Here is a 13,455-nt window from a genome sequence, read left to right on the forward strand (position 1 = left end):
TCTACTCTATTTTAAGTCAAATGAAAGGGGGGAAAAGAAGTTTAAGACACATGATTAAATACAAAATTTAGAGCTGAATTTTAGAGATCACCAACTCCAAATTTCTCATTTGGCAAATAAGGAAACTGAAGCCTAGAGTTTTTAAATAACCTAACCAAAAGCACAAGATGTAGAAGAATTCATTTCAAACTAGTTCTTCATACTCCAAATTCAATCCTTTTCCACTAGACCTTTTACCAAAAAAAATTTTTAACAGTGAAATTTTTCTCATCCTTTCATTTTGGGAACTAAGTGGTCTGGGCACAGTAACTTTCATCTTCTACATGATCTGCCTATCTGCAAAGTACATTTTGGAGATTTATTTTATTCACTTCTTTGATTTATGGTAATTGTTCTTTTCATGATAAAATCATTTCAAAGTCCCAGACAACGAAATGTAAAAAAGAATATCCTAAAGAGACTGGAGAAATGGGCCTTGGTACTTAAGGGGGCTTTCAGTTTCCCTGGGGAGAGAAAAACACATAAAATGGTCAAATAGCAGTGCAAGGTAATATATGATGAAGTGTCAAATAAGAGCCAGTGCTTTGAATCTCTAAGAAGTTTAACGCAGGTGTGAATATGAATAATTGGGAAAGGAAGGCTTACAGACTTAGTCCTTAGCAAATTTAGGGATCTGGGTTCAAATCATAAGAGAATAGTTGCTCAGCCTGCATTAGGAAAAGATTTTTTAACTTCTTTTCAGATGCCAAATCATCTCAGGCTTTTGTTTGTTTTCATGTTGTATTCCTCAGGAAAATGTAAGCTTCTTGTGGGCAAACCTTCCAAATTTGAGCCCTTAGCACTTCCTTGATCACCATTCTGCTCTCTGAAGCCTCTTACTAAAGTTAATTTGCATCCCCCTGCATCCTTGTCCTTATTCTTCTGAAATTTTGAACTAGTCTATGGTTTTTCTTCTTTTCTATCTTGCTGCAGAACCTGGTACCAAGTAGTCTACATCAGGGCTCATTTAATACATAAGTATTGATTGAATTAATGGAGGGCTGAGATTAGGATAATCTTTGAATTCATACTTTGAGGCATCCCTGTAGGCAAATTTTTAGGACTAATAGATAATAGTAGATAATAAAAGCCATTCTGTCAGTTAATAAGACAGCAGAGATTCTCAAGCCCTTTCACATGCCCTCCAAGGGTTCTTCCTACCTTGTGAAAGGGTTAGAAATACAGAAATATGGTCATTAATGTATTTTTAGAGACTGCAGATCTTGTAGAGTTGTCAGTACATCACTGAACAAGACCCAGAAAGCTGAGGACCGTCTTTGGCTTGATTTCTTTTTCACTATATGATTTAGGCCCTGTTACTTCAATTTTACTTGCTTTAATCATCTCAGCTACAAAGCAAGTTGTTTATTAAAATTCACTTCTTTGGTTTTGTAGTTTTAGTGATAAAATCATTTCCAATCAAGAGCAGCAGAACATAAAAAATGCACCAAACATGGGAGTAACCATAACTCCCCAATAAAAGCCTATTACAAAATGGCTTTGAAAATGTAATAAGGTCACAGCTGGCTCCACACTCTGTTGTCAGCAAACAAGAGCTTTATAGGAGAAAGTGTGGTGGTGGTGGTGGGGGAACCATTAGATTTAAAGTCAGAAGATCTGTATTCAAATTTCATCTTTGATGATTACTGTGTGATCTTGGGTAAGGCACTTAAACTTTCTGGGACTCAGTTTCCCCAACTGTAAAGTGATGGGATAAAACTAGATTTCCTCTGAGATTCCTTCTATATTTAGAATTTATGAACATGTCCACACCTATATCCAGGAAAGGAGGAGGAAGCATTAAGAACTGAGCTGATTAGGATAGCCTTCACCTAAATGAGTCTTGAAAGGAAATGGGGATTCTATGAGGGAAGATAAATCAACTTATATTCCAGCCATGGAAGACAGCTTACGTGAATGTATGGAGGTCATTTTATATAGCAATTTTAGGTTTACAAAAGTCAATTTCCTCACAAGTAATATTTGAGGATTTGAAAGCCTGAGTTCAAATCTGAACTCAGACAGTACTGATTAAGCATATCGTGTAACCTTGTTTACCTCAGTTTCCTCAGCCGTAAAACTGAGGTAATCATAGTACCTATCTTTAAGAGCTGTTGTGACAATCAAAGGAGAGAATATTTGTAAAACTCTTTTAGCAAGGAGCCTGGCACATAATAGTCACTATATAAATTCTTATTCCCCCTTCCATTAAAATTGTTCCCATTTTTCAGGTAAGGAAATTAACAATCAAAGGGGCTCAGTAGCTTTGCCCAGGGTCGCTAGTAAATATTTGAGCAAAGTCTTAAACCTGGGTTCTATATTGAATGAAATCTCAGAGTTGGAAGAAACTCATCACACAAATCTAATCTAATAATTAAAACAGGATTCTTCTCCCTAACAGTGGTTGGTTATTCAGCCTCCACTTGAAGACTTTACTTCTATACTTACTATACTTTTAGATAGTTTTTATTTTGAATTGGAGTTAGCCTCTTTATGGTTTCCATGCACTAGCATTTAGTTCTTCCACTTCTTAGTTCATCCACTTAGTTCTATGTTTGACCCAAGGAAAGTAAATAAAATTCCTCTTTTCCTAAGAAAAATACCTCTGTAAGATACTTCAAGACAGCTAACATGTACCCTGTAAGTCTTCTCTAGGCTAAAATTCCCCAGAATTACTCCTAATTGATGGGCATTGCTTCACTTTACTCTGTGTACTTTCCAGTTTGTTAATTTCCTTTAGAAAATGAGATTCATAGAAGAGAATTAAGTGCCTACTGTGTACCAGGCACTCTATGCCGACTATTTTACAAATATCTCATTTGATTTTCACAACAGCTCTTGGAAATAAGTACTGTTATTATTCCCATTTACAAATTGAGGAAACTGAGACAAACAGATTTATGTGACTTGATAGTCCTATAGTGCCTGAGAATAGATTTGAACACAGTTATTCATGACACCAGGCCCAGAATTCAACTCACATTTATATACCTCTCCTAATTGTATCCATGGTCAAACTATGGACTACCCTCGACCATCAGATCCCTCTGAAATACTTGAATTATTAGTTACAGATATAAATACATAAAATACCTAAAATATAAAGAAAAAAGAAAATTCCTTAATATTTTTTCAATAGCACTTTTCCAAATAAATCTAGTTTTCAACATTCATTTTGTAAAACTTTGTGTACCAATTTTTTCTCTCTCCCTCCCTTAGCTCACCTTTCCCCAAGGTAGCAAGTAATCCAATATACATTAAATATGTACAATTCTTTTAAACATATTTCCATATTTGTCATGTTATACAAGCAAAATCAGGTCAAAGAGGAAAAAACTACAAGAAAAAAAAACAAGCAAAGAAATAACAAAAAGGTGAAACACCGTGCTTTGGTCCACATTCAGTTTCCTTAGTTCTCTCCTCTGGATGGAATAGCATTTTCCATTCCAAGTCTATTGGAATTGTCTTGTGTCACTGCATTGTTGAAAAGAGCCAAATCCATCACAGTTGATCATCACACAATCTTCTTGTTACTGTATACAATGTTCTCTTCATTCTGCTCACTTCACTCAGCATCAGTTCAGGCTTTTCTGTTCCTCATTTCTTATAGAACAATAATAAGAAAATTCTTATAAAGAATATTAAACAGTATCTGTCCCTAAAGTTGCCTAAGTTTCACAGAGATTCATAATAATAGCAAAAAGTACTTGTCTCCAAAGAGTAATTAAGACATCTCCATTTTGGTGTTTGATAGAAAGCTGTTTAACTATCCTACCATTGTTTTGCATTTAATGTTTTCAGGGGTTTTCAGCCTTTTTCTCTTTTCTTTTTTACTTTTTTTTAGTTTCAACCTATGGGAACTCTATGTCGGGAAGCAGTGAATGACTGTGATATTGAGGAAACATGTACAGGAAACTCCAGCCAGGTAATTTTTCATAAATATAGCTTTCCCCAAATCTGAGGTGGAGGGAGAAGGAAAGAAAAAATGAGAAAGAGAAAGGAAGTAGGAGGAAGGAAAGAAAGAAGGAAGGAAGGAAGGAAGGAAGGAAGGAAGGAAGGAAGGAAGGAAGGAAGGAAGGAAGGGAGGGAGGGAACAGAAAAAAGTGGCACCTAGAAAAGGTCTTTTGTGGTTACCTTCATGGCATTGATACCCCTGAAAAATGTAAATGAAGGAGACTCTCATGTTCCTCTCCTGTGTGACATCTAATTCCATCTATTTTTAGTCATTCCTCAGCAGTCTTGGTTTCAGCTCACAGCTCAGGCAAGAGGACAAAATGCCTGAAAGTTGGTTGCAAAACTAAGGCTGTGTTCATGATTTAAGGTGGCTTTTAAAAGCAAAAAAAAAAAAAAAAAGCATAGCCATGGATTTACTTACATGTCCTTGATGAGGGAAGAAATAAAAAGGACTATGTTTTGTCTCTTAATCTTTTAGAATGGAGGTCTACAGAAGATAGATATATTCTCATAAAGCACTTCTGGTCTAAAGAGGTGTTCCTTTCTCTTGACATTGACTTGAACATGTTTACTTCTGATAAAGCTCATTTATTAGCTGATCTTGAATTTTAAATAACTCAGAGACAGACTGGAATAATTTATCCAGGTAAATCTATAAATTTCAGCATGACCAGAGTCTTTGCTTGAGGAAAGAGGAATTTAGTAATAATATATTTACTTAAGTCATTTAAAGATGTTTATTGTTAAAGGATATGACATCCTAAGAGATTAAGATTAAATGTTTTTCCTAATTAATAATCTGTCCAAGATGTGTATGTATAAACATTTCTTAGATATTTATTTGCTATTTTTCTACTTTGTGTAACAGATTACACCCTGAAAAAAAATTTGAAATAGTATTTTCCTTTTGCAAATAAATGTATTAAATACCTATTAGTACTAGGTCCTGGGAATATAAAGACAAAAAGGAATATCTCTTATTCTCAAGGAGCTGATATTCTATCAGGGAAGTCAACATATACTTTTATATAGGCATATGAAAAATAGAGTGCTTTTGGCAGGGATCTGGGCAGGCATTAACAGCAGCAGGGTTCAGAAAACGCCTCATGCAGAAAGTTGCATCTGACATGAGATATGATCTTCCCAAGTCACCTAAATCCATTAATGATACCCTTAGTAAGTCTCAGAAGGTAAAGAGTAAAACAGTTGGTATTAAGTTCCACTAGATATATTCATGACCCTGAAAATGAGGACAAAACTTAAACTCTTTTTCTCTCTGTATTTTCTCTCTATGTGTCTCTCCACTTCTCTCTTTTTCCCTCTCTGTAAATTTATATTTACATGTAATAATATACTTATAATAATCATGCACCTGATGTACTTATAATAATGTTTTATATTTATGTGATAATGCAAAATAATTAAAATTAAATTTATTATGTTGATGTATATATGTATCCATATAGACACATATATACATATACACATAAGGATGAATGGATGGATGGATGGATGGTTGGATGGATGGGTAGAGTGGCAGGACAGCATGCAAAGCTCCCTAATGAATGCCTACTGATTAAACTGTTGATTAATTTGCACTTGGAGGGACTGCCATAAATCCCACAACTGTAAAAAGGGAACTCTTGCTCCATCCTTCTCTTCTTGCCAGTTGTTTGGATGCAGACACTGCTTCCATCATGGCCAGAGGTACTTACATTGAGCCCCACATGTGCTAGATGCTGCCAGCTGTCAGTGTCCTCCATGCCCAACTGTCCAGTTATCTATTTCCACTCATGCATGTCTGATATGCTTTGCCCTTGTTTTCAGGGTCATCTGATAAAAGTGAGTGGAATTTTAAAAGACTGGTTTTACTATTATCTCCCTTATTACATATTGTCAAAGACTTAAAGTCGGGAGTCCTCAGCTTGGAATCCATAGATTCCCAAGGGCTACATGGAAAGATTTCAGGGAATTTATGAACTTAGGTAGAAAAATTTATAGCTTTATTTTTTCTAAGCTTTGGCTTGCATTATAAAAACAAATACTATATGCACTTAAAATCTTTCTTCTGAAAAGGGGCTTTTCAGATTGCCCTGAGTCTTTGCCACCCAAGAAAATTAGAACTCCTAATTTAAGTTCACAGTGATAGTGACCACTCTACCCACCTCTTACATCTTGGGTAGCCAGATTTTTCAGTTCAGGCCCCACATGATGGGAAATCCATATATTTGCAGACTGTGTGGATAGAATTGTGTCATTAATTAAAGATAGCTGTAATTACAATTACTAATTGATTCAAGCCCTCTAGCATGTGACCTAGCTCTATCATTTATACTATGGTAGGATTGGATACATGATTAAGTCCTACTATCTTATCAGTTTATATGTGCTAACTGGCTAAGTAAAAACATTTTTTGTTAAAAATCTTGGGCGAGCTACAACTTGAAGTCAGTTGGACTGCTTTTGACCCAAGAGTTTTGTTTTATCGACAACATCATCCTTTAAGTTAAAGCAATTTCAAGGCTGTTTTCCAAATTATAATTTTTTATCTTATATTGTGATGACATGGTTGTGGTTTTTTTTCCTAGTGTGCCCCAAATATCCATAAAATGGATGGCTACTCATGTGATCATTATCAGGTAAGCCACTAGGTTCTGATATTTGATTTATTTGGGTGCCCTGAAATGAAGGAAATTTTGACATCCATCAAAATATCGACATCATTTTAAACTCTTTGCAAGAAATTCTGAAGAACAAAATCTATCTCTTATCTATCTATCTACACACATACATATGCAATTATATATCATTTATTTATTTTATTTTTAATTTATGAAATATGACAAGAATTTCCATAATATTTTAATAAAAAAGATGATTGCACATGAAACTGCAAATCTGTTATGTACAACTTACAATTCCTTTTAAATATATAATAAAGTTAACATGTAAATATTTTTTTCTTATTTTTCTTCCTTCCCTTTTCCCCACCCTAGAGATGAATATCAAGCCCTTATATATTTCTAAAGAAATCTTTCTCTATTATATGTTCTTTGGCTGATGAATTACTCCCTACACCCAAATTGTGGGAAATTTTTGCACAATCTTTTTTATGTTTTATGTTTTAGGGCATTTGCTTTGGAGGAAGATGTAAAACCAGGGACAGACAGTGCAAGTACATCTGGGGGCAAAGTAAGTAAATGTAATTTCTGATCTGCAGGCTTCTGATAGGTTGGGAAGTACGTAGGCTAAACAAGTAGGTTCCCTCTGTGCCTCTTCAGAAGGTCCTGAAAAGTTCAAAAACCCCTTCCCCATAAGGGCAAAATTAATGAACACCTTACATTTGAGTAAGGTCTTAACAGATTATAGTGATAGGGGATAAGACAAGAGGGAGACGAACAAAGAACAGTAGCTTTATGACACATAGGATAGACTGCTGGAACTGACCTAAGTTCTTATACTTTTTGAGTTCAGACAAATTAGCTATGTGACCCTTGCCAAATATTTTAACTTTTCTCAACCTCAGTTTCTCCATATGTAAAATGGAGATATTAATGGTGTCTATCATCATTATAGAGCTAAATGAGATGCATCTATAAAGTGCTCTGCAAATCTTAAAATGTTATATACACGCCAGGGACGATGATGATGGCTTGGGGGGGGGGGGTGGCAATAATGGAGAAAGTATGATGTAGTGGGAAGAATATTAGAACTGGAATTAGGGGGGAGGGGAAAATTCAAATCCTGGCTCCAACATAATCCAGCTGGATTATGGGAAGCAAATCACTTTTAGCCTCAATTTCCTCAACTGCACAATAAGTATACTAAAACTATATATGTACTTGACTCATTGTAGAGTTGTTTATAAACCATTTCAAGTATAGTTAAGGCACTATTCATGGAGAAGGGCATCCAGAATGGTGGAAGACCCCAAATCACATCATATGTAAAATGACTGAAGGAACTAGGAAACACAAAAAACAAACTAAGACCAATGGGCAAGAGCTATGATGGAGGGGGTAAATTTCTATACAATACTTAGATGAATTTCTCAACAAGCTGAGCTGTCTGAGAGTAGAGTAGGCTGTCAGAAGCAGGAAGGTTTTGGAGGTGCGGTCATCTGAGTCTCTGGTCTCTTCCTGAACTTCTGCGGTGGGAGGGGGCATGTTTTCAGTATAGCTGAAGCCTTCTAAAGTTGCTCCTGAAACTATAAGTAGGAATTAACCATCCTTCTTAACATACTAAGAATCCATTTCATCCAGAAGTTTGGGATAAGCTTAAAACCTGGCAAATGTATTGAGAATATTCCTTTGATCAATGGATGAAGGTTTTCCTAGATTTCTGAATGTTCAAAATTATTTTGTAGTTTATCAGGACATATTTAATTTTCAGATTCTAGAAAGGCTTGTTTTCCCTCATTTTAAGACAATTTTGTTGTCCTTAGCAAATTTGAAGTTTTAAATATTCAAATTTTATGGGTACATCTTCCAAATATTTTTTCATCATAGTGGACTTTATTTCTTTCAGTTTCTCTAGGACTTAGTAAGAATCAAGACTTCTTCAGAAGTTGAGGATTCACTTTTTTTAAAAGACCTAAAATATGAAATTCAATTTGGGATCTTTGCCAGGCAAGATGTCTATTCTAGGTCTGTGTTTATTTTACTTTGCAGATTTCCAACTGAGATCCACCAAAAAAAAAAAATCTTCACTTGAAAATGAGCATTAGCCATAAATGATGTCTGGGGATCTTTTTTTTTTTTTTTTTTTAAGTATTGCGATGTTTCTCAGAACCTATAAAATTAGTAGCCCAACAATTGGTGTAATTCTATAGGACCACATTTCCCTTTGCAGCAGAGGTAGAGAAATTTGTATCTGCCCTTATTTGCTAAAAATCATTTCTCTTTTTCAGAAGTGACTGCTTCTGATAAATACTGCTATGAAAAACTGAATATTGAAGGGACGGAGAAAGGCAACTGTGGGAGAGACAAAGACACTTGGATTCAGTGCAACAAACAGTAAGTTGGTGAAACATTTTCTGAATTTATTACTCAACTATTAGTTTTATATTTTGGGAGAAAAGAATCTTGTTCTTGCGCTTTTTTTTTGTTTGTTTCTGGACTCTTCCTGGAACCACAGAGAGCAACATAGAGAAAATCTAAATTTATCTGAGTATTGAACTATGTAGGGATTGGACTTGTAGCTTGAGTCCCTTCTTAGCATTTAAACACAGGAAATTACATTAATTAAGCCATATTCCACTCTCCTCCCTTGCCCATGATGCCCATGGGTGAGGATCCTATGCCTACTAAAATGTCTCTCAATTATCAGGACCAGATAGAAGTAACTGGGTGCTGTCTTGGTTAGAATGATGGGCCTGTGGGCTTGGAATAAGAAGACCTGAGTTCAAATCTAGATAATAGGATGGATTAGGGAAAGAATGGAAGCAATTTTCACAGCTCCCTTAAACCAATGGGGGTATACTTAGATCTTGTGTCCTTGGTCATATAATTCTAGCTTTCACCTTTCTCCTACACTCTATTCTCACATTTCAATTATCTCTTAGAAAATTCCTAAATACCTTGATGGTATCACAAACTCAACAAATCTCAAACCTTAACTGAGCTCAGCACCATCCTACTCAGAATTAACTCCTTCATATTCTTAGTTACTCAGAATTATTTTTGATTCTTTTTCCTTTTTTTCCTTGTCAAAGTCCTGTTGACTATTGCTTATTAATTTCATATTTGTCCCTTCCTATTTCTTCCTTTCTCTATTTCTTATTATACTGATAACATTTTGTTGTGATATTCAATAGCACTCTTGACAAAGTACAATCTCCAAATACAGTTGAATAAAACTGAATAATAGAATCCCTCAATCAACTTGCTGCATTTCACTGTCTACTTTTACAATTTAATGATCATTAACATCAAGATAGTATAAGTTAACTTTAGCCACTTAGTAACAAAATCTTTGCTTTGAATTTTGCTGACTTTCATTTTCACTTACTTTCTTATAATCATTGTGTATTGTTTTCCTTTGGCTTTATTTTCTTCCTTCTATATCACATAAGTTTTTCATGATTCTGTGAAATTTCCATTTCCATTGTTATGATTTTTTTTCTTCATTGAATTTGCATTTCAAAAGTCCTGTTATTCTGTTTTTCTTTAAAGGAACATTTGAAAATATGTTCTACTATTAAAGATCCATTTTCTTTCATGTAGAAATATACTTAGCTTTGTAGAATATTTTAGAATGCAGATTTTCTTTTCTATTAATTATATTGTATTTCTAGCTTTTTCTTTAATTTTTTGTTATTTGTGTATAGTTCTCCATAATTCGAACTGGTATTCCTTGAAATGTAAATCATTATTTCTTGTCTATTTAAAACTGAACTCAGAATATGGAAATTGCATTTTTAGGTAAATTAAAATTGATATTCCTCTCTAATAAGTTCCTATTGATCTGAATTTTCTAATATTTATAGGCACTGTAGTCTATGATTTCCTGAAATATTACATTTATGCTCTTTGGTTCTGAGAAACCAGTAATTCTCAAATTTTCTCTCAGATTCGTCTTCAACATCTTCTGTTGCTATAATTCATAGAGGCTTCATGTGCTCCAATTTTGCTTAGCTATTTATTACTTCATCTCTTTATTTTTGTTATCTCTGTGCCATTTATACAGAATACTGCTTTATTAATATCTTTTGCCTCCTACTGTAAATTGTCAGTTAGGATTTTTCAAATTTTAAAGAGAGCTAATATTCCTCCTTATATTTTTCCTTCAATTCTTGTATTATGCTTCCATTCTACTTTAGAGGCTCTTCTAATTTAAAAAATATATATTTCTTTTATATGCATTTAGCATCTGCCTTTTTACTCCTCAATTGAATACAAAAAAACACTTGAAAATAACACTTCAGGTTTTTGTGATTATTCTTTTGCATCTCTAAGAATATAGTTGTTGTTTCAGACTCATTCCTTCTTCCTGAGGTTTCTACTTACTTTATTATACCCCGTAGGCTTTATTAAACATTTATTCAAGCCTCTTTTATGTTTGTTCAATTCTAATGTTTTCTGGTTTTATTTCTAGTTTTTCTTTATATTCTTTTTTCTTCTCTTTTTTGTTATTATTGTTTGTTCACTTTATTTGGTGTATTTCTTGTTGTTATGGAATGAAAGGAAACTGAGGTTGAAGCTGACTCTTTGTTCATGTGTCTCACTAGAATGACCCATCCCATAAATTCTTGGGGAAAGATCCTTCCTTTTTACTGATCTTGCCTCTAATATAGTTCAAGATTTTTACTGTGTCTTTTTTAAATGATTTCAATAGGCTCATACTACAGTGGTGAAGAGAGCCTAGGGACAAGAAGAACTGAGTTCATATTCTTCTTCATATACTTATTAGTTATGTATTCCTGATCAACTCACTTGACAATCCCTTGATTTGAAGGGATCAAATTTGGATGATTTGGTTAGAGGTAGGGGAAGGGAAGAAAAGACAAGGAGGTTAATTAGGGGCCTATTGAAATCTCTCTTATTCTCTCTTCTATCTATTTATTAAAATCCTTCTTATCCATCAAGGCTCAACTCAATTTGCCTCCTTTGTAAAGCCTTCCAAGACTGTTCTAGTCAAAAATCATTTCTCCCCTTTCTGAGGTATTCTCTGTTCCTATTTTGGTAATTGTCACATACTACATTATACTACAGTGAAGAGAGCCTGGGGGCAAGAAGAGCTGAGTTCATATTCTTTTTCATATACTTATTAGTTGTGTGTTCCTGGTCAAGTCACTTGACTCTGCCTCAGTTTCCTTATCTGTAAAATAAACTGAAAAAGAAAATAGCAAACTACTTTAGTATATTTGCCAAGAAAACACTAAATAGGATCAGAAAAAGTTGTACATGACTGAAATAACTGAACAACATTAACAAAAACCTTGTGTTATAATCTAAGATACATATGTCCACTATCCCTTTCTTCTAGATTCTAAATCACTTATAGGCACATACTCTCTGTAGAACATTAATAATGCATTTTATTAGCTCTTTATGGTGGCAAGGAATTGGAAACTGGGAGGATGCCCATCATTAGGAAAACACTCAACAAGTATAGTGTGTGACTGTGATGGAATACTGTGAGAAATGGTGAGGAGGGTCGATTCAGAGAAATCTGTATAAAGGTATATAAACTGATACAGAGTGAAGCGAGCAGAATTGGGAGAACAGTTTTTATAGTAGCTACAATATGGTTAAGACAAACAACTTTGAAAGATTTAGGAACCCTATCAATATAGCAAGCAAATCTGTTTCCAGAGGACTCATGATGAAAGATATTGGATTCAGTATACAGACTGAGATGTAGTTGGTTTGGTTTGATCAAGGCCAATGAAGGTATTTTCCTTAACTATAAAGTTTGTAACAAGGGTTTTAGTTTTCTTGCCTTCTCGGTGGGAGGGGAGGAAAAGAAAAAGATGTCAGATCTACATGGATATAAAATAAAATTTAATTTAAAAAATAATGTATGGTATCAAGGATAATCCTTTGACTGTAAAAGATACTCAGTATTTACTGAATAAAGGAAAAAATTTTTTGTGGAGGGTTGAATGTTGAAGATTTCCATCAGTGTCAAAGGGACTTCTGTTTTGCATAAATAGAAAAAATCAGGCTGAGTAAGCAGAGTTTTTAGGATCTTTTTTTGCTTGATGATATACAAGTTTTTATATTTTATTCTATATGATGTTTGATTTTTCACATTTATTCTTGCTGTTTTATTCCCCCAAACTTCTGGATAAATATTAATGTCAAAATCTCACATTGTTATGTTAACAAGTTCAGGATTAAAACTGAAAATTCATTAAATATACTGAATATTTTAGATGCTATTCCCAATGAAGCAGAATAGTGAAAGTTTTCTAAGTATAAAAATGTAATTTTACAATGAAAACAGAAAGTCATAAATAATTAGTAAAGGAAACTAAATAAGTAACATTGTGATTCTATAGGAGTAAATAAAAGACAATTATATATTAGCTACTCTTTAATATGGGAAGGGCAGCTAAATGATAGAGTAGGTAGAGTGCCAGGCCTGGAGTCAGAAAGAGCTGAATTAAAATCTAGACTCAAAAACTTACTACCTGTATGATCCTGGACAAGTCAGTTAGCTGTTTTTGGCTCAGTTTCCTCATCTGTAAAATGAGCTAGAGAAGAAAATAACAAACCACCAGTACTTTTGCCAAGAAAACCCCAAATGGGCTCACAAAGAGTTGGACACAATTGAAAAAGACTAAAGAACAAAGAAAGTTCTTTAATACTCAGAGTGGAAGGTAAGATATAATTGCTCATTGTCAAACAGGACTCTTCCTAAGGTTCTTATTTAAAAAAAGGAACTGGTTCTATTAATAAGTTAATGTGGATGGAAATTTTGCTGCTAAGCAATCTTACATATGAAGGATAACTTCAT

General features: G+C 34.1%; 1 protein-coding gene across 18 annotated transcripts in view; it reads left to right on the plus strand.

Moving 5' to 3' along the window:
* Positions 1–13,455, plus strand: part of ADAM22 (ADAM metallopeptidase domain 22) — a 254,828-nt gene that overhangs the window by 201,175 nt on the left and 40,198 nt on the right. For all 18 annotated transcript variants that reach the window (XM_031939952.1, XM_031939953.1, XM_031939954.1 and 15 more), the window contains exons 18-21: positions 3,884–3,964; positions 6,582–6,632; positions 7,122–7,185; positions 8,903–9,008. In XM_031939952.1, coding sequence (XP_031795812.1) covers positions 3,884–3,964; positions 6,582–6,632; positions 7,122–7,185; positions 8,903–9,008 — 302 coding nt within the window. The remainder of the gene's footprint in view (positions 1–3,883; positions 3,965–6,581; positions 6,633–7,121; positions 7,186–8,902; positions 9,009–13,455) is intronic.

Source organism: Sarcophilus harrisii, chromosome 5, assembly GCF_902635505.1.
Source record: "Sarcophilus harrisii chromosome 5, mSarHar1.11, whole genome shotgun sequence".
NCBI classification, from domain to species: Eukaryota; Metazoa; Chordata; class Mammalia; order Dasyuromorphia; family Dasyuridae; genus Sarcophilus; species Sarcophilus harrisii.